At 45.9% G+C, this 26,096-nt stretch overlaps 1 protein-coding gene across 1 annotated transcript in view; it reads left to right on the top strand.

Annotated features, from left to right (window-relative positions):
* LOC112267339 (contactin-5-like) overlaps window positions 1-26,096 on the top strand; it is a 271,228-nt gene that overhangs the window by 165,104 nt on the left and 80,028 nt on the right. Inside the window, exon 4 of the mRNA XM_042296592.1 lies at window positions 11,009-11,227. Coding sequence (XP_042152526.1) covers window positions 11,009-11,227 — 219 coding nt within the window. The remainder of the gene's footprint in view (window positions 1-11,008; window positions 11,228-26,096) is intronic.

The raw sequence follows: 26,096 nt of genomic DNA, 5'->3' as shown, positions 1-26,096 counted from the left end.
CTAGGTGGGCAAGCAGTTAGGCTGCTAGGTAGGCAAGCAGTTAGGCAGGCATGCAGGCAGTTAGGCTGCTAGGTAGGCAGTTAGGCTGCTAAGAAGCAAGCAGTTAGGCTGTTAGGCAAGGCAGTTAGGCTGCTAGGTAGGCAGGCAGGTAGGCAAGCAGTTAGGCTGCTAGGTAGGCAAGGAGTTAGGCAGGCAAGGCAGTTAGGCTACTAGGTAGGCAAGCAGTTAGGCAGGCAGGCAAGCATTTAGGTTGCTAGGCAGGCAAGCAGATAGGCAGGCAGACAGGCAGTCAGGGCTGCTAGGCTGGCAGGCAAGCAGTTAGGCTGCTAGGTTAGGCAAGCAGTTAGGCTGCTAGGTAGGCAGTTAGGCTGCTAGGAAGGCAGTTAGGCTGCTAAGAAGGCAGTTAGGTAGGGCTGCTAGGCAGGCAAGCAGTTAGGCTGCTAGGTAGGCAAGCAGTTAGCTGCAGGGAGGCAGGCAGTTAGGCTGCTAGGTAGGCAAGCAGTTAGGCTGCTAGGTAGGCAGGCAGTTAGGCTGCTAGGTAGGCAGTTAGGCTGCTAGGTAGGCAAGCAGTTAGGCTGCTAGGCAAGCAGTTAGACTGCTAGGCAGGCAGGCAAGCAGTTAGGCTGCTAGGTAGGCAGTTAGCCTGCTAAGAAGGCAGTTAGGCAGGCAAGCAATTAGGCTGCTAAGAAGGCAGTTAGGCAGGCACGCAGGCAGTTAGGCTGCTAGGCGGGCAAGCAGTTAGGCTGCTAGGTATGCAGTTAGGCTGCTAGGTATGCAGATAGGCTGCTAGGTAGGCAAGCAGTTAGGCTGCTAGGCAAGCAGTTAGGCAGGCAGGCAGTTAGGCTGCTAGGCAGGCAGTTAGGCTGCTAAGAAGGCAGTTAGGCAGGCAGGCAGTTGGGCTACTAGGTAGGCAAGCAGTTAGGCAGGCAGGCAAGCAGTTAGGCTGCTAGGCAGGCAGGCAAGCAGTTAGGCAGGTAGGCAGGCAATCAGTTAGTCTGCTAGGTAGGCATGCAGTTAGGCAGGCAGGCAAGCAGTTAGGCTGCTAGGTAGGCAAGCAGTTAGGCAGGCACGCAGGCAGTTAGGCTGCTAGGTGGGTAAGCAGTTAGGCTGCTAGGTAGGCAAGCAGTTATGCTGCTAGGTAGGCAGTTAGGCAGGCAAGCAGTTAGGCTGCTAGGTGGGTAAGCAGTTAGGCTGCTAGGTGGGTAAGCAGTTAGGCTGCTAGGTAGGCAAGCAGTTAGGCTGCTAGGCAAGCAGTTAGGCTGCTAGGTAGGCAAGCAGTTAGGCTGCTAGGTAGGCAAGCAGTTAGGCTGCTAGGTAGGCAGTTAGGCTGCTAGGCAGGCAGGCATGCTGCTAGGCAAGAAGTTATGCTGCTAGGCAGGCAGTTATGCTGCTAGGCAGGAAGTTATGCTGCTTGGCAGGCAGTTATGCTGCTAGGCAGGCAGGCAAGCAGTTAGACAGGCAGGCAGGCAAGTAGGTAGGCAGGTAAGCAGTTAGGCTGCTAGGCAGGCAAGCGGTTAGGCTGCTAGGGAGGCAGATAGGCTGCTTGGCAGGCAGTTATGCTGCTAGGCAGGCAGGCAAGCAGTTACACAGGCAGGCAGGTAAGCAGTTAGGCTGCTAGGTAGGCAGGTAGGCTGCTAGGTAGGCAGTTATGCTGCTAGGCAGGCAGGCACGCAGTTAGACATGCAGGCAAGTAGTTAGGCATGTAAGCAGTTAGGCTGCTAGGTAGGCAGGCAAGCAGTTAGGCTGCTAGGCATGCAGGCAAGCAGTTATGCAGGCAGACAAGCAGTTAGGCTGCTAAGCAGGCAGGCAAGCGGTTAGGCTGCTAGGTAGGTTGGCAGGCAAGCAGTTAGGATGCTAGGTAGGCAGTTAGGCTGCTAAGAAGGCAGTTAGGCTGCTAGGTAGGCAGTTAGGCAGGCAGGCAGGCAATTAGACTGCTAGGTAGGCAAGCAGTTAGGCAGGGACGCAGGCAGTTAGGCTGCTAGGTAGGCAAGCAGTTAGGCAGGCAGGCAAGCAGTTAGGCTACTAGGTAGGCAAGCAGTTAGGCAAGCAGTTAGGCTGCTAGGTAGGCAAGCAGTTAGGCAGGCATGCAGGCAGTTAGGCTGCTAGGTAGGCAGTTAGGCTGTTAAGAAGGCAGTTAGGCTGTTAAGAAGGCAGTTAGGCTGCTAGGTAGGCAGGCAGGTAGGCAATTAGGCTGCTAGGTAGGCAAGCAATTATGCAGGCACGCAGGCAGTTAGGCTACTAGGTAGGCAAGCAGTTAGGCAGGCAGGCTGCTAGGTAGGCAAGCAGTTAGGCAGGCACGCAGGCAGTTAGGCTGCTAGGTAGGCAAGCAGTTAGGCTGCTAAGAAGTGAGTTAGGCTGCTAAGAAGGCAGTTAGGCAGGCAGGCAGTTGGGCTTCTAGGTAGGCAGGTAGGCTGCTAGGTAAGCAAGCAGTTAGGCTGCTGCTATGTAGGCAGTTAGGCTGCTAGGCAGGCAGGCAAGCAGTTAGACAGGCAGGCAGGCAAGAAAGTTAGACAGTCTGGCAGGCAAGCAGTTAGGCAGTCTGGCAGGCAAGCAGTTAGGCTGCTAGGTAGTCAGGCAGGCAAGCAGTTAGGCTGCTAGGTAAGGAAGCAGTCAGGCTGCTAGGCAGGCAGTTAGGCTGCTAGGCAGGCAGGCAAGCAGTTAGACAGGCAGGCAGGCAAGCAGTTAGGCAGTCCGGCAGGCAAGCAGTTAGGCTGCTAGGTATTTAGGCAGGCAAGCAGTTAGGCTGCTAGGGAGGCAGTTATGCTGTTAGGCAAGCAGTTATGCTGCTAGGTAGGCAGTTAGGCAGGCAAGCAATTAGGCTGCTAGCCAGGCAGGCAAGCAGTTAGGCAGGCAAGCAGATAGGCAGGCAGACAACAGTCAGGATGCTAGGTAGGCTGGCAGGCAAGCAGTTAGGCTGCTAGGTAGGTTGGCAGGCAAGCAGTTAGGATGCTAGGTAGGCAGTTAGGCTGCTAGGTAAGCAAGTAGTCAGGCTGCTACTCAGGCAGTTAGGCTGCTAGGCAGGCAGGCAAGCAGTTAGACAGGCAGGCAGGCAAGAAAGTTAGGCAGTCTGGCAGGCAAGCAGTTAGGCAGTCTGGCAGGCAAGCAGTTAGGCTGCTAGGTAGTCAGGCAGGCAAGCAGTTAGGCTGCTAGGTAGGCAGTTAGGCTGCTAGGTAAGCAAGCAGTCAGGCTGCTAGGTAGGCAGTTAGGCTGCTATGTAGGCAGTTAGGCTGCTAGGCTTGCAGTTAGGCTGCTAGGCAGGCAGGCAAGCAGTTAGGCAGGCAGGCAGGCAAGAATGTTAGGCAGTCTGGCAGGCAAGCAGTTAGGCAGTCCGCCAGGCAAGCAGTTAGGCTGCTAGGTATTCAGGCAGGCAAGCAGTTAGGCTGCTAGGGAGGCAGTTATGCTGTTAGGCAAGCAGTTATGCTGCTAGGTAGGCAGTTAGGCAGGCAAGCAGTTAGGCTGCTAGCCAGGCAGGCAAGCAGTTAGGCAGGTAAGCAGATAGGCAGGCAGACAAGCAGTCAGGATGCTAGGTAGGCTGGCAGGCAAGCGGTTAGGCTGCTAGGTAGGCAGGCAGGCAAGCAGTTAGGCTGCTAGGTAGGCAGGCAAGCGGATAGGCTGCTAGGTAGGTTGGCAGGCAAGCGGTTAGGCTGCTAGGTAGGTTGGCAGGCAGGCAAGCAGTTAAGCTGCTAGGTAGGTTGGCATGCAGGCAAGCAGTTAAGCTGCTAGGTAGGCAGTTAGGTAAGTAGTTAGCCTGCTAGGCAAGCAGTTAGGCTGCTAGGCAGGCAGGCTGCTAGGCAGGCAGTTAGGCGTGCTAGGTTGCAGCTAGGCTACTAGGCAGGCAGGCAATACAGCAGTTAGGCAGGCAGGCAGGCAAGGAGTTAGACAGGCTGGCAGACAAGCAGTTAGGCTGCTAGGTAGGCAGGCAGGCAAGCAGTTAGGCTACTAGGTAGGCAGGCAGGGGAGCAGTAAGGCTGCTAGGTAGGCAGTTAGGCTGCTAGGTAGGCAGTTAGGCTGCTAGGTAGGCAGTTAGGCTGCTAGACAGGCAAGCAGTTAGGCAGCTAGGCAAGCAGTTAGGCAGGCAAGCAGTTAGGCTGCTAGGCAGGCAGACAAGCAGTTAGGCAGGCAGGCAGGGAAGCAGTTAGGCAGGCAGGGAAACAGTTAGGCTGCTAGGTAGGCTGGCACACAAGCAGTTAGGCTGCTAGGTAGGCAGTTAGGCTCCTATGTGGGCAGTTAGGCTGCTAGGCAAGCAGTTAGGCTGCTAGGCAAGCAGTTAGGCTGCTAGGCAGGCAGGCAAGCAGGCAGGCAAGCAGTTAGGCAGGCAAGTAGTTACGCTGCTAGGTAGGCAGGCAGGCAAGCAGTTAGGCTGCTAGGTAGGTAGTCAGGCAAGCAGTTAGGCTGCTAGGTAGGCAGTTAGGCTGCTAGGCAAGCAGTTAGGCTGTCAGGCAGGCAGGCAAGCAGTTAGGCTGCTAGGCAGGCAGGCAAGCAGTTAGGCAGGTAGGCAGGCAATCAGTTAGGCTGCTAGGCAGGCAAGCAGTTAGGCTGCTAGGCAGGCAAGCAGTTAGGCAGGCAGGCAAGCAGTTAGGCTGCTAGGCAGGCAGGCAAGCAGTTAGGCTGCTAGGCAGGCAGGCAAGCAGTTAGGCTGCTAGGTGGGTAAGCAGTTAGGCTGCTAGGTGGGTAAGCAGTTAGGCTGCTAGGTAGGCAAGCAGTTAGGCTGCTAGGCAGGCAAGGCAGCTGCAGGCAAGCAGGCAAGCAGGCTTCTAGGCAGGCAGGCAAGCAGTTAGGCAGGCAGGCAGGCAAGCAGTTAGGCAGGCAGGCAGGCAAGCAGTTAGGCAGGCAGGCAGGCTGGCAGGCAAGCAGTTAGGCTGCTAGGCAGGCAGGCAAGCAGGTAGGCAGGCAATAAGTTAGGCAGAGTTTTTATTAGTTTACTTTTTTAAACATTTATTTAACTAGGCAAGTCAGTTAAGAACACAATTGTATTTACAATGGTGGCCTACACTGGCCAAACCCGGATGACACTGGGCTAATTGTGTGCCGCCCTATGGGACGCCCAATCACATCCGGTTGTGATACAGAATGGATTCAAAACAGGGTGTCTGTAGTGGCACCTCTAGCACTGAGAAGCAGTGCCTTAGACCGCTGCGCCACTCGGAAGCCCAGGTGAGCCAAGGTTTAATAATTGTCTCTGTGACTCTGTCTGATCCATCCACCAACCGTTATTCAGTATCTCTACTGTTGGACTCAGCTCTGGTGTATACTACCGTTCAAAAGTTTGGGGTCACTTAAAAATGTCCTTGTCTTTGAAAGAAAAGCAAAACAAATGTTTCCATTAAAATAACATAAAATGGATCAGAAATACAGTGTAGACATTGTTAATGTTGTAAACGAGTACAGAGGCCCATTATCAGCAACCATCACTCCTGTGTTACAATGGCACAATTGTTTTAGCTAATCCAAGTTTATCATTTTCAAAAGCTAATTGATCATTAGAAAACCCTTTTTGCAGTTATGTTAGCACAGCTGAAAACTGTAAAACTAGCCTTCTTTAGACTAATTGAGTTTCTGGAGCATCAGCATTTGTGGGTTCGATTACAGCCTCAACATGGCCACAAACAAATAACTTTTTTCTGAAACTCTTCAGTCTAATCTTGTTCTGAGAAATTAAGGCTATTCTATGTGAGAAATTGCCAAGAAACTGAAGATCTCTTACAATGCTGTGTACTACTCCCTTCACAGAACAGCGCAAACTGGCTATAACCAGAGTAGAAAGAGGAGTGGGAGGCCCCGGTGCACAACTGAGCAAGACGAGATGCTCATTAGAGTGTCTAGTTTGAGAAACAGACACCTCACAAGTCCTCAACTGGCAGCTTCATTAAATAGTACCCGCAAAACACCAGTCTCAACGTCAACAGGTGACTCCAGGATGCTGGCCTTCTAGGCAGAGTTGCAAAGAATTAGCCATATCTCAGACTGGCCAATAAAAATAGAAGATTAAGGTGGGAAAAATAAGAAAACACTGGACAGACGAACTCTGCATCCCGGAGTCGCCTCTTCACTGTTGACGTTGAGACTGGTGTTTTGCGGGCACAATTTAATGAAGCTGTCAGTTAGCTCTGTGTGCAGCAGGTAACTAATTGATTCCTGTTCAAATAACAAATTCTCTGCTTATCCACTGTCAAACGCAAAGACATCTTTAATTTTAAATAGATTCTCGCTCGCCCTTCCTCGTTCAAGTTTCCTGGTATATGAAATACCCACTGCATGTTGATTAAGCCTTAATGCAATTATGAAGATGTAGAGTAATGGTCTACTTTACATTTTCAGAGAGCGGTATTTTTTTCCAGAGCAGACAGCAGCTCACCGTTATGATCTTTTAGCATACTTTATCCGAAAGGGAGAAGTAAACTCCTGGGTGAACAATCTGATCAACCTTTCAGTCAGTTTGATTAGACAATCTGATCACGTAAGGGTTTTCCTGTGGTGAAGGAGAGGCGGACCAAAACGCAGCTTGATTATATTGATTCATGTTTAATAAAAAAAAAAAAGATAAACACAAACACTACAAAACAATAAACGTGGAAAACCAAAAACAGCCCTATCTGGTGTAAAACACAGAGACAGGAACAATCACCCACAAACACACAGTGAAACCCAGGCTACCTAAGTATGATTCTCAATCAGAGACAACTAATGACACCTGCCTCTGATTGAGAACCATACTAGGCCGAAACATAGAAATACCCAAAACCTAGAAAAACAAACATAGACTGCCCACCCAACTCACGCCCTGACCATACTAAATAAATACAAAACAAAGGAAATAAAGGTCAGAACGTGACAGATCAACCTTTGTCAGTTTGATTAGACAATCTGATCAACCATTCAGTCAGTTTGATTAGATAATCTGATCTACCTTTCTGTCAGTTTGATTAGATAATCTGATCAACCTTTCAGTCAGTTTGATTAGATAATCTGATCTACATTTCAGTCAGTTTGATTAGACAATCTGATCAACCTTTCAGTCAGTTTGATTAGATAATCGGATCTACCTTTCAGTCAGTTTGATTAGACAATCTGATCAACCTTTCAGTCAGTTTGATTAAACAATCTGATCAACCTTTCAGTCAGTTTGATTAGACATTCTCTCTCAACCGCTCATTCTTTGCAGTCTTTTCCCCCCTGCATGCAGTATCGTTATTTTTTTTTCTTCTAATTTACTTTTATTAGCATGGGGTTTGCAACACCAGGATAGTGGGTTCAATTCCTGGGACTACCTATACGTAAGATAGATGCTGAGGTTAAAGTGTTTTTCTAAATGGCATATATATTTATTATATATGATAGTATTTCCACTCGTGCAAACATAGTGGCTTGTTTTGTTTTTCTTTATTGATGTGTCAGAACTGACTTTTTCAAATGGACTTGAATCTAAAAAGAATGTTACATTCGATTAATTTAATTATCAAAACAATCATTGACTTAATTAGCTAAAAGGGTCACCTTTTACTAAGGTTTTTTGTAAATCTCTTCTGGTGAACCGTGATTTATTCCATTGTGTTGTTCAAGTGGAGTATGGTTGGGGAGTCGAGGTGTGCTGATACTGCTGTGCTATGATGCTGTGTTGCTACCATGCTGTGTTGCTACTATGCTGTGTTGTCATGTGGTGTTTCTACCATGCTGTGTTGCTACCATGCTGTGTTGTCATGTGGTGTTTCTACCATGCTGTGTTGCTACCATGCTGTGTTGTCATGTGGTGTTTCTACCATGTTGTGTTTCTACCATGCTGTGTTGTCATGTGGTGTTTCTACCATGCTGTGTTGCTACCATGCTGTGTTGTCATGTGGTGTTTCTACCATGTTGTGTTTCTACCATGCTGTGTTGTCATGTGGTGTTTCTACCATGCTGTGTTGCTACCATGCTGTGTTGTCATGTGGTGTTTCTACCATGTGGTGTTTCTACCATGTTGTGTTTCTGCCATGCTGTGTTGTCATGTGGTGTATCTACCATGCTGTGTTTTCATGTGGTGTTTCTATCATGCTATGTTGCTACCATGCTGTGTTGTCATATGGTGTTTCTACCATGTTGTGTTACTCCCCCGCTGTGTTGCTACCATGCTGTGTTGTCATATGGTGTTTCTACCATGCTGTGTTGCTACCATGCTGTGTTGTCATGTGGTGTTTCTACCATGTTGTGTTTCTACCATGCTGTGTTGTCATGTGGTGTTTCTACCATGCTGTGTTTTCATGTGGTGTTTCTATCATGCTATGTTGCTACCATGCTGTGTTGTCATATGGTGGTTCTACCATGTTGTGTTACTACCATGCTGTGTTGCTACCATGCTGTGTTGTCATATGGTGTTTCTACCATGCTGTGTTTCTACCATGCTGTGTTGTCATGTGGTGTTTCTACCATGTTGTGTTTCTACCATGCTGTGTTGTCATGTGGTGTTTCTACCATGTTGTGTTTCTACCATGCTGTGTTGTCATGTGGTGTTTCTACCATGTTGTGTTTCTACCATGCTGTGTTGTCATGTGGTGTTTCTACCATGTTGTGTTTCTACCATGCTGTGTTGTCATGTGGTGTTTCTACCATGTTGTGTTACTACCATGCTGTGTTGTCATATGGTGTTTCTACCATGCTGTGTTACTACCATGCTGTGTTGTCATGTGGTGTTTCTACCATGTTGTGTTTCTGCCATACTGTGTTGTCTTGTGGTGTTTCTACCATGCTGTGTTTTCATGTGGTGTTTCTATCATGCTATGTTGCTACCATGCTGTGTTGTCATATGGTGTTTCTACCATGTTGTGTTACTACCATGCTGTGTTGCTACCATGCTGTGTTGCTACCATGTTGTGTTGCTACCATGCTGTGTTGCTACCATGCTGTGTTACTACCATGCTGTGTTGTCATGTGGTGTTTCTACCATGTTGTGTTTCTACCATGCTGTGTTTTCATGTGGTGTTTCTACCATGTTGTGTTTCTACCATGCTGTGTTTTCATGTTGTGTTTCTACCATGCTGTGTTTTCATGTGGTGTTTCTACCATGCTGTGTTTTCATGTGGTGTTTCTACCATGCTGTGTTTTCATGTGGTGTTTCTATCATGCTGTGTTTTCATGTGGTGTTTCTACCATGCTTTGTTGTCATGTGGTGTTTCTACCATGTTGTGTTTCTACCATGCTGTGTTTTCATGTGGTGTTTCTACCATGCTGTGTTCTCATATGGTGATGCTACCATGCTGTGTTGTTGTCTTAGGTCTCTATTTATGTAGTGTTGTGGTGTCTCTATTGTCATGATGTGTGTTTTGTCTTACAATTGTATTTTTAATCCCAGCCCCAGTCCCCACAGGAGGCCTTTTGCCTCTTGGTAGGCCTTCATTGTAAATAATAATTGTTTTCTTAATTGACTTGCCTAGTTAAATAAAGGATCAAATATAACATTTCACTGAGCAGCCATTACAAACACAGGCTGTAAAACAGTGATCTCTGAGGTCAATACAGAAAAGACCATACATGTGCCTGGCGGAGGAGAGATGTGCCTGGCGGAGGAGAGATGTGACTGGTGGAGGAGAGATGTGCCTGGTGGAGGAGAGATGTGCCTGCTGGAGGATAGATGTGACTGGTGGAGGAGAGATGTGACTGGTGGAGGAGAGATGTGACTGGTGGAGGAGAGATGTGACTGGTGGAGGAGAGATGTGACTGGTGGAGGAGAGATGTGCCTGGTGGAGGAGAGATGTACCTGGTGGAGGAGAGATGTACCTGGTGGAGGAGAGATGTGACTGGTGGAGGAGAGATGTGACCGGTGGAGGAGAGATGTGCCTGGTGGAGGACAGATGTGACTGGTGGAGGAGAGATGTGACCGGTGGAGGAGAGATGTGACTGGTGGAGGAGAGATGTGACCGGTGGAGGAGAGATGTGCCTGGTGGAGGAGTGATGTGACTGGTGGAGAGATGTGATTGTGATTGGTGATGTGCCTGGTGGAGGAGAGATGTGACTGGTGACATGAGATGTGCCTGGTGGATGAGAGATGTGACTGGTGGAGGAGAGATGTGCCTGGTGGATGAGAGATGTAACTGGTGGAGAAGAGATGTGCCTGGTGGAGGAGAGATGTGCCTGGTGGAGGAGAGATGTCCCCATCTGCCTGGGAAAGAAGTACTTCAATTATTTTATGACTGTTGTCAATCTCTCTAGAGAAATAAAATAATATCTACTTACTGCTAGTTGTGCCCACAAGGTATCAACACATTCTGACCATATGCTCTCTGTCAGTTGTCAACCCTTCCCCACAGACTTTTTAGTGCACCAGCCAGACATGTTATGAATAGTTTTAATTGTTTAATGAGGCTTTGATAAATATCAGACTTTAGTATTCTCTTGTTGTTAAAGTAATCTTTGGAAGACCGAGTGAGCTGAGGCTATGGAAACATCATGTAAAAAAATTATTGGATAGGCCGGATATCTGTAGTTTCCACTTAAAATGGATACATGCTGTTATACAACCCATTGTCAGGGCACAAGGCAATACCCAGATGCAGACACAGGAGGCAGATGGTTTGAGTCTTTGATATATCCAAAAGGGGTAGGCAAGAGAATGGTCATGGACAGGGAAAAAGTCAAAACCAGTTCAGAGGTAGAGTGAGTCAGGCAGGCTTGAGGTCAGGGCAGGCAGAATGGTCAGGCAGGTGGGTTAAGTCCAGAAAACAGGCAAGGGTCAAAACCGGGAGGACTAGAAAAAGGAAATAGGAAAGCCAGGAGCATGGGGAAAAACACTCTGGTTGACTTGGAACATACAAGATGAACTGGCACAGAGAGACAGGAAACACTGGGATAAATACACCAGGGATAACAAGTGACACCTGGAGGGGGTGGAGACAATAACAAGGACAGGTGAAACTGATCAGCGTGTGACGCACAGTATTTAGAAAAACTTTTTAGAAAAATATACAATATTGCACAGTGTCAGGTAAATAAGCCATGCAAATGAAACTCACTTCATATTCCCTCCTATGTGTTGCAGATTTTTCCAAAACTTTAGCATGGAGGCAAGTATCATACGCAGCAGTGTTGAGAATGAAACCGGACAGCTCGTCGTCACTGCTAAGTTCACGGCCACAGCTTCGACACGGACATGACCACGGTGTAGGGATTTTGACTCCTGACTGGCCGGCATCTTTCTCCAACCATCACCTGTCTGCCCTCAGTCTGCTCAGCTCCCAGGAGGAATACAGTAGCCAAGGTCAGTCAGACCAACCCTAACCCTGAGTCTGTTCAGCTCCCAGGAGAAATACAGTAGCCAAGGTCAGTCAGACCAACCCTAACCCTGAGTCTGTTCAGCTCCCAGGAGAAATACAGTAGCCAAGGTCAGCCAGTCAGTCAGTCAGACAGACCTAACCCTCAGTCTGTTCAGCTCCCAGGAGGAATACACTAGCAAGGTCAGCCAGACCAACCCTAACCCTGAGTCTGTTCAGCTCCCAGGAGAAATACACGAGCAAGGTCAGCCAGTCAGTCAGTCAGACAGACCTAACCCTCAGTCTGCTCAGCTCCCAGGAGGAATACAGTAGCCAACATCAGTCAGTCCCTTACGAAAAAAGATTGCGGTCAGAGTAAAATATAACTGCAGTACACTGTAATATAATTGTAGTCAGAGTGAAGTATAACTGCAGTATGCTTCAAATACTGCATCCAAAACTACAGCCTTTTCTTACTGCAGTAATTGTGTAGTGGACTGCAGTTACAGTGTAGTATAACTGCAGTTAAACTGCAGTGCACTACAGTTATTCTGCAATTACTGCGCCCAAAATACCACAGTTGACTGCAGTTACTGTGCTTTCATCAGTTAGACCTGGCAGGGATACAATAGTTGTGGAATCTTCTAAATCAGAAAGATAGGGTTTGCTTTTCCTGGAGTATTGCATTTGTCCCATTGTATTATACTATACCTTAGCCACACCAAATCTATTTCTAGAACTTTAACATAGTTTGATTGAGTTTTCCTGTCACAATGGAACCAATGGACTGGTCAAATCAAATGTATTTGTCACATGCTCGGTAAACAACAGGTGTAGACTAACAGTGAAATGCTTACAAGTCCAGGAAATACAACCCCTTCCCATCAGGAACTTTGGCAATCTAAATCAAATGCTAAAAGTTGTTTAATGATTTGAATAATACATGAACATGTCGAGGACCACTTTGAAAACAATTGTTTTAATTAATGCATTTAAGCGCTATAGTCTGGTGTCCCAATGTACATGTTGTTGTATACTTTTGTTACCCAATTCATTTAAATTAAATTCACCGCTACAGGGTGAGAGTCAGTGTTACTACTACAGCTCCATTGGGGTGCTCCGTCCCTGTCTCTGCCTGCCCTTCAGACTGCATGGCCATGGATGCTTGGTTAGACCCTGGGATGCATCCCAAATGGCATCCTGTAACTTCCTTACCATTTTAGATAAGCATGCTCCGTTCAAAAAATGCAGAACTAAGAACAGATACAGTCCTTGGTTCACCCCAGACCTGACTGCCCTCGACCAGCACAAAAACATCCTGTGGCGGACTGCAATAGCATCGAATAGTCCCCGGGATATGCAACTGTTCAGGGAAGTCCGGAACCAATACACGCAGTCAGTCAGGAAAGCTAAGGCCAGCTTCTTCAGGCAGAAGTTTGCATCCTGTAGCTCCAACTCCAAAAAGTTCTGGGACACTGTGAAGTCCATGGAGAACAAGAGCACCTCCTCCCAGCTGCCCACTGCACTGAGGCTAGGTAACACGGTCACCACCGATAAATCCATGATTATCGAAAACTTCAATAAGCATTTCTCAACGGCTGGCCATGCCTTCCGCCTGGCTACTCCAACCTCGGCCAACAGCTCTGCCCCCGGCAGCTCCTCACCCAAGCCTCTCCAGGTTCTCCTTTACCCAAATCCAGATAGCAGATGTTCTGAAAGAGCTGCAAAACCTGGACCCGTACAAATCAGCTGGGCTTGACAATCTGGACCCCCTATTTCTGAAACTTTCCACCGCCATTGTCGCAACCCCTATTACCAGCCTGTTCAACCTCTCTTTCATATCATCTGAGATCCCCAAGGATTGGAAAGCTGCCGCAGTCATCCCCCTCTTCAAAGGGTGAGACACCCTGGACCCAAACTGTTACAGACCTATATCCATCCTGCCCTGCCTATCTAAGGTCTTCAAAAGCCAAGTCAACAAACAGGTCACTGACCATCTCGAATCCCACCGTACCTTCTCCGCTGTGCAATCTGGTTTCCGAGCCGGTCACGGGTGCACCTCAGCAACACTCAAGGTACTAAACGATATCATAACCGCCATCGATAAAAGACAGTACTGTGCAGCCGTCTTCATTGACCTTGCCAAGGCTTTCGACTCTGTCAATCACCATATTCTTATCGGCAGACTCAGTAGCCTCGGTTTTTCGGATGACTGCCTTGCCTGGTTCACCAATTACTTTGCAGACAGAGTTCAGTGTGTCAAATCGGAGGGCATGCTGTCCGGTCCTCTGGCAGTCTCTATGGGGGTGCCACAGGGTTCAATTCTCGGGCCGACTCTTTTCTCTGTATATATCAATGACGTTGCTCTTGCTGCGGGCGATTCCCTGATCCACCTCTACGCAGACGACACCATTCTATATACTTTCGGCCCGTCATTGGACACTGTGCTATCTAACCTCCAAACAAGCTTCAATGCCATACAACACTCCTTCCGTGGCCTCCAACTGCTCTTAAACGCTAGTAAAACCAAATGCATGCTTTTCAACCGATCGCTGCCTGCACCCGCATGCCCGACTAGCATCACCACCCTGGATGGTTCCGACCTTGAATATGTGGACATCTATAAGTACCTAGGTGTCTGGCTAGACTGCAAACTCTCCTTCCAGACTCATATCAAACATCTCCAATCGAAAATCAAATCAAGAGTCGGCTTTCTATTCCGCAACAAAGCCTCCTTCACTCACGCCGCCAAGCTTACCCTAGTAAAACTGACTATCCTTCCGATCCTCGACTTCGGCGATGTCATCTACAAAATGGCTTCCAACACTCTACTCAGCAAACTGGATGCAGTCTATCACAGTGCCATCCGTTTTGTCACTAAAGCACCTTATACCACCCACCACTGCGACCTGTATGCTCTGGTCGGCTGGCCCTCGTTACATATTCGTCGCCAGACCCACTGGCTCCAGGTCATCTACAAGTCCATGCTAGGTAAAGCTCCGCCTTATCTCAGTTCACTGGTCACGATGGCAACACCCATCCGTAGCACGCGCTCCAGCAGGTGTATCTCACTGATCATCCCTAAAGCCAACACCTCATTTGGCCGCCTTTCGTTCCAGTACTCTGCTGCCTGTGACTGGAACGAATTGCAAAAATCGCTGAAGTTGAGACTTTTATCTCCCTCACCAACTTCAAACATCAGCTATCTGAGCAGCTAACCGATCGCTGCTGCTGTACATAGTCTATTGGTAAATAGCCCACCCATTTTCACCTACCTCATCCCCATACTGTTTTTATTTATTTACTTGCTCTTTTGCACACCAATATCTCTACCTGTACATGACCATCTGATCATTTATCACTCCAGTGTTAATCTGCAAAATTGTAATTATTCGCCTACCTCCTCATGCCTTTTGCACACATTGTATATAGACTCCCCCCTTTGTTTTCTACTGTGTTATTGACTTGTTAATTGTTCATTCCATGTGTAACTCTGTGTTGTCTGCTCACACTGCTATGCTTTATCTTGGCCAGGTCGCAGTTGCAAATGAGAACTTGTTCTCAACTGGCCTACCTGGTTAAATAAAGGTGAAATAAAAAATAAATAAATAAAAATAATGTTCATTACATTTTACCAGGGCTCTGGTCTAAAGGAGTACACTCAATGGGGAATAGGGTGCCATTTCGGATGCATCCCCGGTCAGTCCGGAAATGAATCCCACCTATCCATCATAGGCTGTGGATAGTATGTAGTGACCCGGTTCCTGCCCTCTGTGAAATTCAGGGATCATGGCAATATCTGCCACTCCCTGGACTCTTGTCACTGTAGGAAGAGAGAAGATGGATTTGTCAAAAAGAGAAGTATTTATTTCCAGAAGCCTAGGAGCCAGGGAGGCACACTGTGACTGACTACAGCTGGAACAAACACATGGTTTCTATATTGGTCTGTGACTGACCACAGCTGGAACAAACACATGGTTTCTATATTGGTCTGTGACTGACTATAGCTGGAACAAACACATGGTTTCTATATTGGTCTGTGACTGACTATAGCTGGAACAAACACATGGTTTCTATATTGGTCTGTGACTGACTATAGCTGGAACAAACACATGGTTTCTATGTTGGTCTGTGACTGACTACAGCTGGAACAAACACATGGTTTCTATATTGGTCAGCTCCATCCTGTCCCAGATAAAGACATGTCCATCTACTAATATTTTAACATTTTCCTACAAGATAGAACTGCCAAAGGGGGCAGAGTTGCAACTACTGCAGAGAGAGCCTGCAGAGTTTTGTCATACTATCCAAAAATACACCTTTCCAGAAACAAGTCTCTCAACATTGCCACTTGTTATAGACCACCTTCAGCTGTACCTTGGACACAATATGTGAATTGATTGCCCCCATCTATATTCAGAGTTGATACTGTTAGGTGTTATGTTTAACACCCCGGCCATCCTACAATCCAAGCTAGATGCCCTCAATCTCACACAAATGATCAAGGAACCTACCAGGTACAACCCTAAATCCGTAACCATCTTAGATATCATCCTGACCAACTTGCCCTCTAAATACAACTCTGCTGTCTTCAACCAGTATCTCAGCGATCACTGTCTCCTTGCCTGCGTGTTTTCAACCAGGATCTCAGCTATCACTGCGTCATTGTCTCCTGCCTTCTAGGATACAGGCCCGGTATCCTGGAAGGATATTGACCTCATCCCGTCAGTAGAGGATGCCTGGTTGCTCTTTAAAAGGGCTTTCCTCTCCATCTTAGACCTGCACAAGGTCTACAAAAATATAGAACTAAGAACAGATATAGCCTTTGGTTCACCCCAGACCTGACTGCCCTTGACCAGCACAAAAATACCCTGTAGCGTTCTGCATTAGCATCGAATAGCCCCCGTGATATGCAACTTTTCAGGGAAGTCAGCAAATTAATAACTTAAAAATCATACAATGTGATTTTCTGCATTTTTGTTCTATATTCCGTCTCTCACAGTTGAAGTGTACCTATGATAAAAATTACAGACCTCTACATGCTTTGTAAGTAGGAAAACCTGCAAAATCCTATCAAATACTTGTTATCCCCACCATATATTTACGCTCAGTCTGTTGTCTTGATCGCTGTTGATTTTTTTTTTCCTGTTGGAGAGTTTTTGTCCTCTCTCTCTCTCTCTCTCTCTCTCTCTCTCTCTCTCTGTGGTTAGGATGGATCATTCAGAGTGACATTCATTAGTTTCATTATAGAATGGATGTTTCGGCGGTTGTCATTGTTCGCGTTCAATGACAGCGAATTCCTAGCTGCAGACTAGTAATTAATATCAAAGACTTGTTCTTATTCTGTCGGTATCGTTAGTCTAAGAGTTTAACCACGTGGTATGGTTAAAAGATTCAGCAATGGTCTGCAACCTTTGTACTCTAGTGATTGAGAGAAACATGGTCTTCTGAGAATTTCTCAAAGTTGGGTTTTATTCGGAATTGCAGAAAAGGGCTGTCCCAGGATGCCTGACCCTAACTGGGCTCATGGGCGGTCCTCTGATTTAGTTCAACTCAAAAGGGAATTGGAGTTTCCTTCATTAAACAGTCCAAAATCACATTACAAAATTTTACAAACAGCATCATACTCACTCATTCATCTTATACAACAATTAGATGTAAACCTCATATCAGAGGCTATTATATAAACAGCGTTATGGTAATGTGGCCACACCGTCTCCCATGAGCTTCCCCAAGTTGTAACAAACGGACCAGTTCGTAGCTGAATTCTTCAGCGATCTTTTATACCTTCTCCGGAATGTAAACGTTGTTCGAACCTCAAGTTCTGTGAGGTGGAAGAAATTCCTTTGTTCTCAATGAAACTTCACTCTACCTCTATACTGTGTGGCCATGAGGAGATCCTCTCCTCAGGAATTTACGACCTCTCTCTGACCACAGCAGCCTAGTTGAAGGAGGCAAGGGGGAGGCAGGGAGAGGGGGATGGGGCTTGCTGTACCCAAAGAGGGCAACTTCATGACAACACCATTCTGTATACATCTGGCTCTTCTTTGGACACTGTGTTAACAAACCTCCGAACTTGTTTCAATGCCATGCAACACTCCTTCCGTGGCCTCCAACTTCTTTTAAATGCTAGTTAAACTAAATGCATCCTCTTCAACCGATTGCTGCCCGCTCCTGCCCGTCCGACTAGCATCACTACTCTGGGCGGTTCTGATTTAGAATATGTGGACAACTACAAATACCTAGGTGTCTGGTTAGATTGTAAACTCTCCTTCCAGAATCACATTAAGCATCTCCAATCGAAAATTTGATCTAGAATCAGCTTCCTATTTCCCAACAAAGCCTCCTTCACTCATGCTGCCAAACATACCCTCGTAAAACTGACAATCCTACCGATCCTTTACTTTGCGATGTCATTTTCAAAATAGCCTCCAACACTCTACTCAGCAAACTGGATGTAGTCTATCACAGTGCCGTCCATTTTGTCAACAAAACTCCATATACTACCCACCACTGCGACCTGTATGCTCTTGTTGGCTGGCCCTTGCTTCATTTTCATCGCCAAACCCACTCCCCATGTCATCTGTAAGTCTTTGCTAGGTAAAGCCCCGCCTTATCTCAGCTCACTGGTCACCATAGCAACACCCACCCGTAGCACGCGCTCCAACAGGTATATTTCACTGGTCATCCCCAAAGCCAACACTTCCTTCAAACACCTTTCCTTCCAATTCTCTGCTGCCAATGACAGGAACGAATTGTAAAAATCACTGGAGCTGGAGTCTAGACAGTGGGGCAAAAAAGCATTTAGTCAGCCACCAATTGTGCAAGTTCTCCCACTCAAAAAGATGAGAGGCCTGTAATTTTCATCATAGGTACACTTCAACTATGACAGACAAAATGAGAAAAGAACTTCCAGAAAATCACATTGTAGGATTTTTAATGAATTTATTTGCAAATTATGGTGGAAAATAAGCATTTGGTCAATAACAAAAGTTTATCTCAATACTTTGTTATATACCCGTTGTTGGCAATGACAGTGGTCAAACGTTTTCTGTAAGTCTTCACAAGGTTTTCACACACTGTTGCTGGTATTTTGGCCCATTCCTCCATGCAGATCTCCTCTAGAGCAGTAATGTTTTGGGGCTGTTGCTGGGCAACACGGACTTTCAACACCCTCCAAAGATTTTCTATGGGGTTGAGATCTGGAGACTGGCTAGGCCACTCCAGGACCTTGAAATGCTTCTTACGAAGCCACTCCTTCGTTGCCCGGGCGGTGTGTTTGGGATCATTGTCATGCTGAAAGACCCAGCCACATTTCATCTTCAATGCCCTTGCTGATGGAAGGAGGTTTTCACTCAAAATCTCACGACACATGGCCCCATTCATTCTTTCCTTTACACGGATCAGTCGTCCTGGTCACTTTGCAGAAAAACAGCCCCAAAGCATGATGTTTCCACCCCCATGCTTCACAGTAGGTATGGTGTTCTTTGGATGCAACTCAGCATTCTTTGTCCTCCAAACACGACGAGTTGAGTTTTTACCAAAAAGTTATATTTTGGTTTCATCTGACCATATGACATTCTCCCAATCTTCTTCTGGATCATCCAAATGCTCTCTAGCAAACTTCAGACGGGCCTGGACATGTACTGGCTTAAGCAGGGGGACACGTCTGGCACTGCAGGATTTGAGTCCCTGGCGGCGTAGTGTATTACTGATGGTAGGCTTTGTTACTTTGGTCCCAGCTCTCTGCAGGTCATTCACTAGGTCCCCCCGTATGGTTCTGGGATTTTTGCTCACCGTTTTTGTGATCATTTTGACCCCACGGGGTGAGATCTTGCGTGGAGCCCCAGATCGAGGGAGATTATCAGTGGTCTTGTATGTCTTCCATTTCCTAATAATTGCTCCCACAGTTGATTTCTTCAAACCAAGCTGCTTACCTATTGCATATTCAGTCTTCCCAGCCTGGTACAGGTCTACAATTTTGTTTCTGGTGTCCTTTGACAGCTCTTTGGTCTTGGCCATAGTGGAGTTTGGAGTGTGACTGTTTGAGGTTGTGGACAGGTGTCTTTATACTGATAACAAGTTCAAACATGTGCCATTAATACAGGTAACGTTTGGAGGACAGAGGAGCCTCTTAAAACCTCTTAAGCCTACCCCCTACTTTTTCGAACATTCTGTTAAAAATCACGCAACATTTTGGCGTCCTGCTACTCATGCCAGGAATATAGTATATGCATATGATTAGTATGTGTGTATAGAAAACACTCTAACGTTTCTAAAACTGGTTAAATCACGGCTGTGACTATAACAGAACGTCTGTTTCATCGAAAAGCGCAGGAAAATCTGATCACTGAAAATGGAAAAAAATATCCATGCGCCACTTCAACCCATTGTTAAAGGTGAACCATATTAAATGAGGCCGAGGTTGCAGTACCTACAGCTTCCACAGGATGTATAGAGTCTTCTCATTTGATTCGGATTTGATTCTTGGTAGAACCGACCAAAGGGAACCGATTCCCTCCGACCTCCAACTTGATGTATTGGCCCGGTGTTTTTCCGGACATTTTTTCCAGACGACCAGCTATCGAATTTACATCGCCTCCTGATGATTTTTATCGCTTATTAACGTGTACTAATACCTAAAGTTGCATTAGAAAAGTATTTCGAAGTGTTTTGTGAAAGTTTATCGTCGACTTTTTAACTTTTAAAAAATGACGTTACATTATGAAACGGTATTTTTTTCCGTTTATCACACAGTCTTCATAGATCAATATCTAGGCTATATATGGACCGATTTAATCGAAAAAAAGACCCAGTATTGATTATGGGACATCAAGGAGTGCCAACAAAGAAGATGGTCAAAGGTAATGAATGTTTTATATTTTATTGTGCGGTTTGTGTAGCGCCGACTATGCTAATTCTTTTGTTTACATCCCCTACGGGTCTTTTGGCGTGTTACATGCTATCAGATAATAGCTTCTCATGCTTTCGCCGAAAAGCATTTTAAAAATCTGACTTGGTGCCTGGATTCACAACGAGTGTAGCTTTAATTCAATACCAAGCATGTGTATTTTAATGAACGTTTGCGTTTTAACTAATACTATTAGCGTTTAGCGTAGCGCATTTGCATTTCCAGAGCTCTAGTTGGGACGTCTGCGTCTCAAGTAGGAGCAAGAGGTCCAGGTCTGTGAGAGCCAGAAATCCTGCTTGTTTGAAGGTGACCAAATACTTATTTTCCACCATAATTTGCAAATAAATTCATTAAAAATCCTCCAATGATTTTCAGGATTTTTTTTCTCATCTTGTCTGTCATAATTGAAGTGTACCTATAATGAAAATTACAGGCCTCTCATCTTTTTAAGTGGGAGAACTTGCACAATTGGTGGCTGACTAAATACGTTTTTGCCTCACTGTATATCTCCCTCGGTAACTTTAAGCATCAGCTAACAGAGCAGCTTACCGATCACTGTACCTGTACACATCCAATTTTTAAATAGCACAACCAACTACCTCATCCCCATATTGTTATTTTTCCTCTTGCTCTTTTTCACTCCAGTATCTCTGTTTGCACATCATCTGCCCATCTACAGTGCCTTGCGAAAGTATTCGGCCCCCTTGAACTTTGCGACCTTTTGCCACATTTCAGGCTTCAAACATAAAGATATAAAACTGTATTTTTTTGTGAAGAATCAACAACAAGTGGGACACAATCATGAAGTGGAACGACATTTATTGGATATTTCAAACTTTTTTAACAAATCAAAAACTGAAAAATTGGGCGTGCAAAATTTTTCAGCCCCCTTAAGTTAATACTTTGTAGCGCCACCTTTTGCTGCGATTACAGCTGTAAGTCGCTTGGGGTATGTCTCTATCAGTTTTGCACATCGAGAGACTGACATTTTTTCCCATTCCTCCTTGCAAAACAGCTCGAGCTCAGTGAGGTTGGATGGAGAGCATTTGTGAACAGCAGTTTTCAGTTCTTTCCACAGATTCTCGATTGGATTCAGGTCTGGACTTTGACTTGGCCATTCTAACACCTGGATATGTTTATTTTTGAACCATTCCATTGTAGATTTTGCTTTATGTTTGGGATCATTGCCTTGTTGGAAGACAAATCTCCGTCCCAGTCTCAGGTCTTTTGCAGACTCCATCAGGTTTTCTTCCAGAATGGTCCTGTATTTGGCTCCATCCATCTTCCCATCAATTTTAACCATCTTCCCTGTCCCTGCTGAAGAAAAGCAGGCCCAAACCATGATGCTGCCACCACCATGTTTGACAGTGGGGATGGTGTGTTCAGGGTGATGAGCTGTGTTGCTTTTACGCCAAACATAACGTTTTGCATTGTTGCCAAAAAGTTCAATTTTGGTTTCATCTGACCAGAGCACCTTCTTCCACATGTTTGGTGTGTCTCCCAGGTGGCTTGTGGCAAACTTTAAACAACACTTTTTATGGATATCTTTATAAAGGCCAGATTTGTGCAATATACGTCTGATTGTTGTCCTATGGACAGAGTCTCCCACCTCAGCTGTTGATCTCTGCAGTTCATCCAGAGTGATCATGGGCCTCTTGGCTGCATCTCTGATCAGTCTTCTCCTTGTATGAGCTGAAAGTTTAGAGGGACGGCCAGGTCTTGGTAGATTTGCAGTGGTCTGATACTCCTTCCATTTCAATATTATCGCTTGCACAGTGCTCCTTGGGATGTTTAAAGCTTGGGAAATCTTTTTGTATCCAAATCCGGCTTTAAACTTCTTCACAACAGTATCTCGGACCTGCCTGGTGTGTTCCTTGTTCTTCATGATGCCCTCTGCGCTTTTAACGGACCTCTGAGACTATCACAGTGCAGGTGGATTGTATTTATCATCATTAGTCATTTAGGTCAACATTGGATCATTCAGAGATCCTCACTGAACTTCTGGAGAGAGTTTTTTGCACGCCCAATTTTTCAGTTTTTGATTTGTTAAAAAAGTTTGAAATATCCAATAAATGTCGTTCCACTTCATGATTGTGTCCCACTTGTTGTTGATTCTTCATAAAAAAATACAGTTTTATATCTTTATGTTTGAAGCCTGAAATGTGGCAAAAGGTCGCAAAGTTCAAGGGGGCCGAATACTTTCGCAAGGCACTGTATCACTCCAGTGTTAATGCTAAATTGTAATTATTTTGCCTCTATGGCGTACTTATTGCCCTACCTCCCGACTCTTCTACATTTGCACACACTGTACAAAGATGTTTCTATTGTGTTATTGACTGTATGTTTGTTTATATGTAACTCTGTGTTGTTTTTGTTGCACTTCTTTACTTTCTTGGCCAGGTTGCAGCTGTAAATGAGAACTTGTTCTCAACTGGCCTACCTGGCTAAATAAAGGTGAAATAAAAAAATAAATAAAAAATATTCCCTTGTTCACCAAATGTTATTTTGTACTTTTAGAATTATTAGTGCAGGATGGTCTGTCTGGATGCTGATCTGCTTCTGAAATGATATAGACATTGTAGTGCTTTGTAAATCCCATCTGGAAAAGGTATGATGATTCCAGGAGATTTTAAACACGTTGATGAAGTCATAGTAGATCACAAAGAGAAAAAAACCCAGAAGGCCTGTCGTGTCTACTAAGAATGGTCAGATCCACGACCAGAGACTAGAGACAGGATGATGTGGGGTCAATGACTAAATACAGTATGATGTGGGGTCAATGACTAGAGACAGTATGATGTGGGGTCAATGACTAGAGACAGTATGATGTGGGGTCAATGACTAGAGACAGTATGATGTGGGCGTCAATTACCAGAGACTAGAGACAGGATGATTTGGAATCAATGACTAGAGGCAGTATGATGTGGGGTCAATGACCAGAGACTAGAGACAGGATGGTGTGGGGTCAATGACCAGAAACTAGAGACAGTATGATGTGGGGTCAATGACCAGAGACTAGACACAAGATGATTTGTGGTCAATGACCAGAGACTAGGGACAGGATTATGTGGGGTCAATGACTAGAGACAGTATGATGTGGGGTCAATGACTAGAGACAGTATGATGTGGGGCCAATGACCAGAGACTAGAGACAGGATGATTTGGGGTCAATGACCAGGGACTAGAGACAGGATGATGTGTGGTCAATAACTAGAGACAGGATGATGTGGGCGTCAATGAGCAGAGACTAAAGACAGTATGATGTGGGGTCCATGACTAGAGACTAGAGACAGTATGATGTCGGGTCAATCACTAGAGACAGTATGATGTGGGATCAATGACCAGAGACTAGAGACAGAATGATTTGGGGTCAATGACCAGAGACTGGAGACATGAGGATGTGGGGTCAATGACTAGAGACAGTATGATGTGGGGTCAATGACCAGAAAAGAGACAATTGAATGTGGGGTCAATGACTAGAGACTAGAGACAGTATGATGTGGGGTCAATGACCAGAGACTAGAGACAGTATGCTGTGGGGTCAATGACTACAGACAGTGTGATGTGGGGACAATGATCAGAGACTAGAGCCAGTAAGATGTGGAGTCAATGACCAGAGAGTAGAGACAGTATGATGTGGGGTCCATGACTAGAGACAGGAGACAGTATGCTGTGGGGTCAATGACTACAGACAGTATGATGTGGGGACAATGATCAGAGACTAGAGCCAGTATGATGTGGAGTCAATGACCAGAGAGTAGAGACAGTATGATGTGGGGTCCATGACTAGAGACAGGAGACAGTATGATGTGGGGTCAATTACTAGCGACAGTATGATGTGGGGACAATGACCAGAGACTAGAGACAGTATGATGTGGGGTCAATGACCAGAAAAGAGACAATATGATGTGGGGTCAATGACTAGAGACTAGAGACAGTATGCTGTGGGGTCAATGACTACAGACAGTATGATGTGGGGACAATGACCAGAGACTAAATACTGTATGATGTGGGGTCAATGACTAGAGACAGTATGATGTGGGCGTCAATGAGCAGAGACTAGAGACAGTATGCTGTGGGGTCAATGACTACAGACAGTATGATGTGGGGACAATGATCAGAGACTAGAGCCAGTATTATGTGGAGTCAATTACCAGAGAGTAGAGACAGTATGATGTGGGGTCCATGACTAGAGACAGGAGACAGTATGATGTGGGGTCAATTACTAGAGACAGTATGATTTGGGGTCAATGACTAGAGACAGGATGATTTGGGATCCATGACCAGAGACTAGAGACTGTATGATGTGGGGTCAAGGACTAGAGACAGTATGATGTGGGGTCAATGACCAGAGACTGGAGAGATGAGGATGTGGGGTCAATAGCTAAATACAGTATGATGTGGGGTCAATGCATAGAGACAGTATGAAAGGGGTCAATGACCAGAGACAGGATGATGTGGGGTCAATGACTAGAGACAGGATGATGTGGGGTCAATGTCTAGAGACAGTATGATGTGGGCGTCAATGACCAGAGACTAGAGACAGGATGATTTGGGGTCAATGACTAGAGACAGGATGATGTGGGGTCAATGTCTAGAGATAGTATGATGTGGGCGTCAATGACCAGAGACTAGACACAAGATGATGTGGGGTCAATGACCAGAGACTAAAGACAGTATGATGTGGGGTCAATGACCAGAGACTAGAGACAGTATGATGTGGGCGTCAATGACTAGAGACAGTATGATGTGGGGTCCATGACTAGAGACTAGAGACAGTATGATGTGGGGTCAATGACCAGAGAGTAGAGACAGTATGATGTGGGGTCCATGACTAGAGACAGGAGACAGTATGATGTGGGGTTCATTACTAGAGACAGTATGATTTGGGGTCAATGACTAGAGACAGGATGATGTGGGATCCATGACCAGAGACTAGAGACAGTATGATGTGGGGTAAATGACTAGAGACAGTATGATGTGGGGTCAATGACCAGACACAGGATGATGTGGGGTCAATGACTAGAGACAGTATGATGTGGAGTCAATGACTAGAGGCAGTATGATGTGGGGTCAATGACCAGGGACTAGAGACAGGATGTGGGTGGTCAATGACTAGAGACAGGATGATGTGGGGTCAATGACTAGAGACAGTATGATGTGGGCGTCAATGACCAGAGACTAGACACAAGATGATTTGGGGTCAATGACCAGAGACTAGAGACAGGATGATGTGGGCGTCAATGACTAGAGACAGTATGATGTGGGGTCAATGACCAGAGATTAGAGACAGTATGATGTGGGGTCCATGACTAGAGACTAGAGACAGTATGATGTGGGGTCAATGACTAGAGACAGTATGATGTGGGGTCAATGACTAGAGACAGTATGATGTGGGGTCAATGACCAGAGAGTAGAGACAGTATGATGTGGGGTCCATGACTAGAGACAGTATGATGTGGGGTCAATGACCAGAGACTGTATGATGTGGGCGTCAATGAGCAGAGATTAGAGACAGTATGATGTGGGGTCCATGACTAGAGACTAGAGACAGTATGATGTGGGGTCAATGACCAGAGAGTAGAGACAGTATGATGTGGGGTCCATGACTAGAGATGTGGGGAGACAGTATGATGTGGGGTTCATGACTAGAGACAGTATGATGTGGGCATCAATGACTAGAGACAGTATGATGTGGGCGTCAATGAGCAGAGATTAGAGACAGTATGATGTGGGGTCCATGACTAGAGACTAGAGACAGTATGATGTGGGGTCAATGACCAGAGACTAGAGACAGGATGATGTGGGCGTCAATGACTAGAGACAGTATGATGTGGGGTCAATGACCAGAGATTAGAGACAGTATGATGTGGGGTCCATGACTAGAGACTAGAGACAGTATGATGTGGGGTCAATGACTAGAGACAGTATGATGTGGGGTCAATGACCAGAGAGTAGAGACAGTA

The sequence above is a fragment of the Oncorhynchus tshawytscha genome, linkage group LG14, assembly GCF_018296145.1.
Source record: "Oncorhynchus tshawytscha isolate Ot180627B linkage group LG14, Otsh_v2.0, whole genome shotgun sequence".
Taxonomy (NCBI): domain Eukaryota; kingdom Metazoa; phylum Chordata; class Actinopteri; order Salmoniformes; family Salmonidae; genus Oncorhynchus; species Oncorhynchus tshawytscha.
The sequence above is the reverse complement of the archived record's forward strand: the minus strand, read 5'-3'. Positions and strand labels throughout refer to the sequence as shown.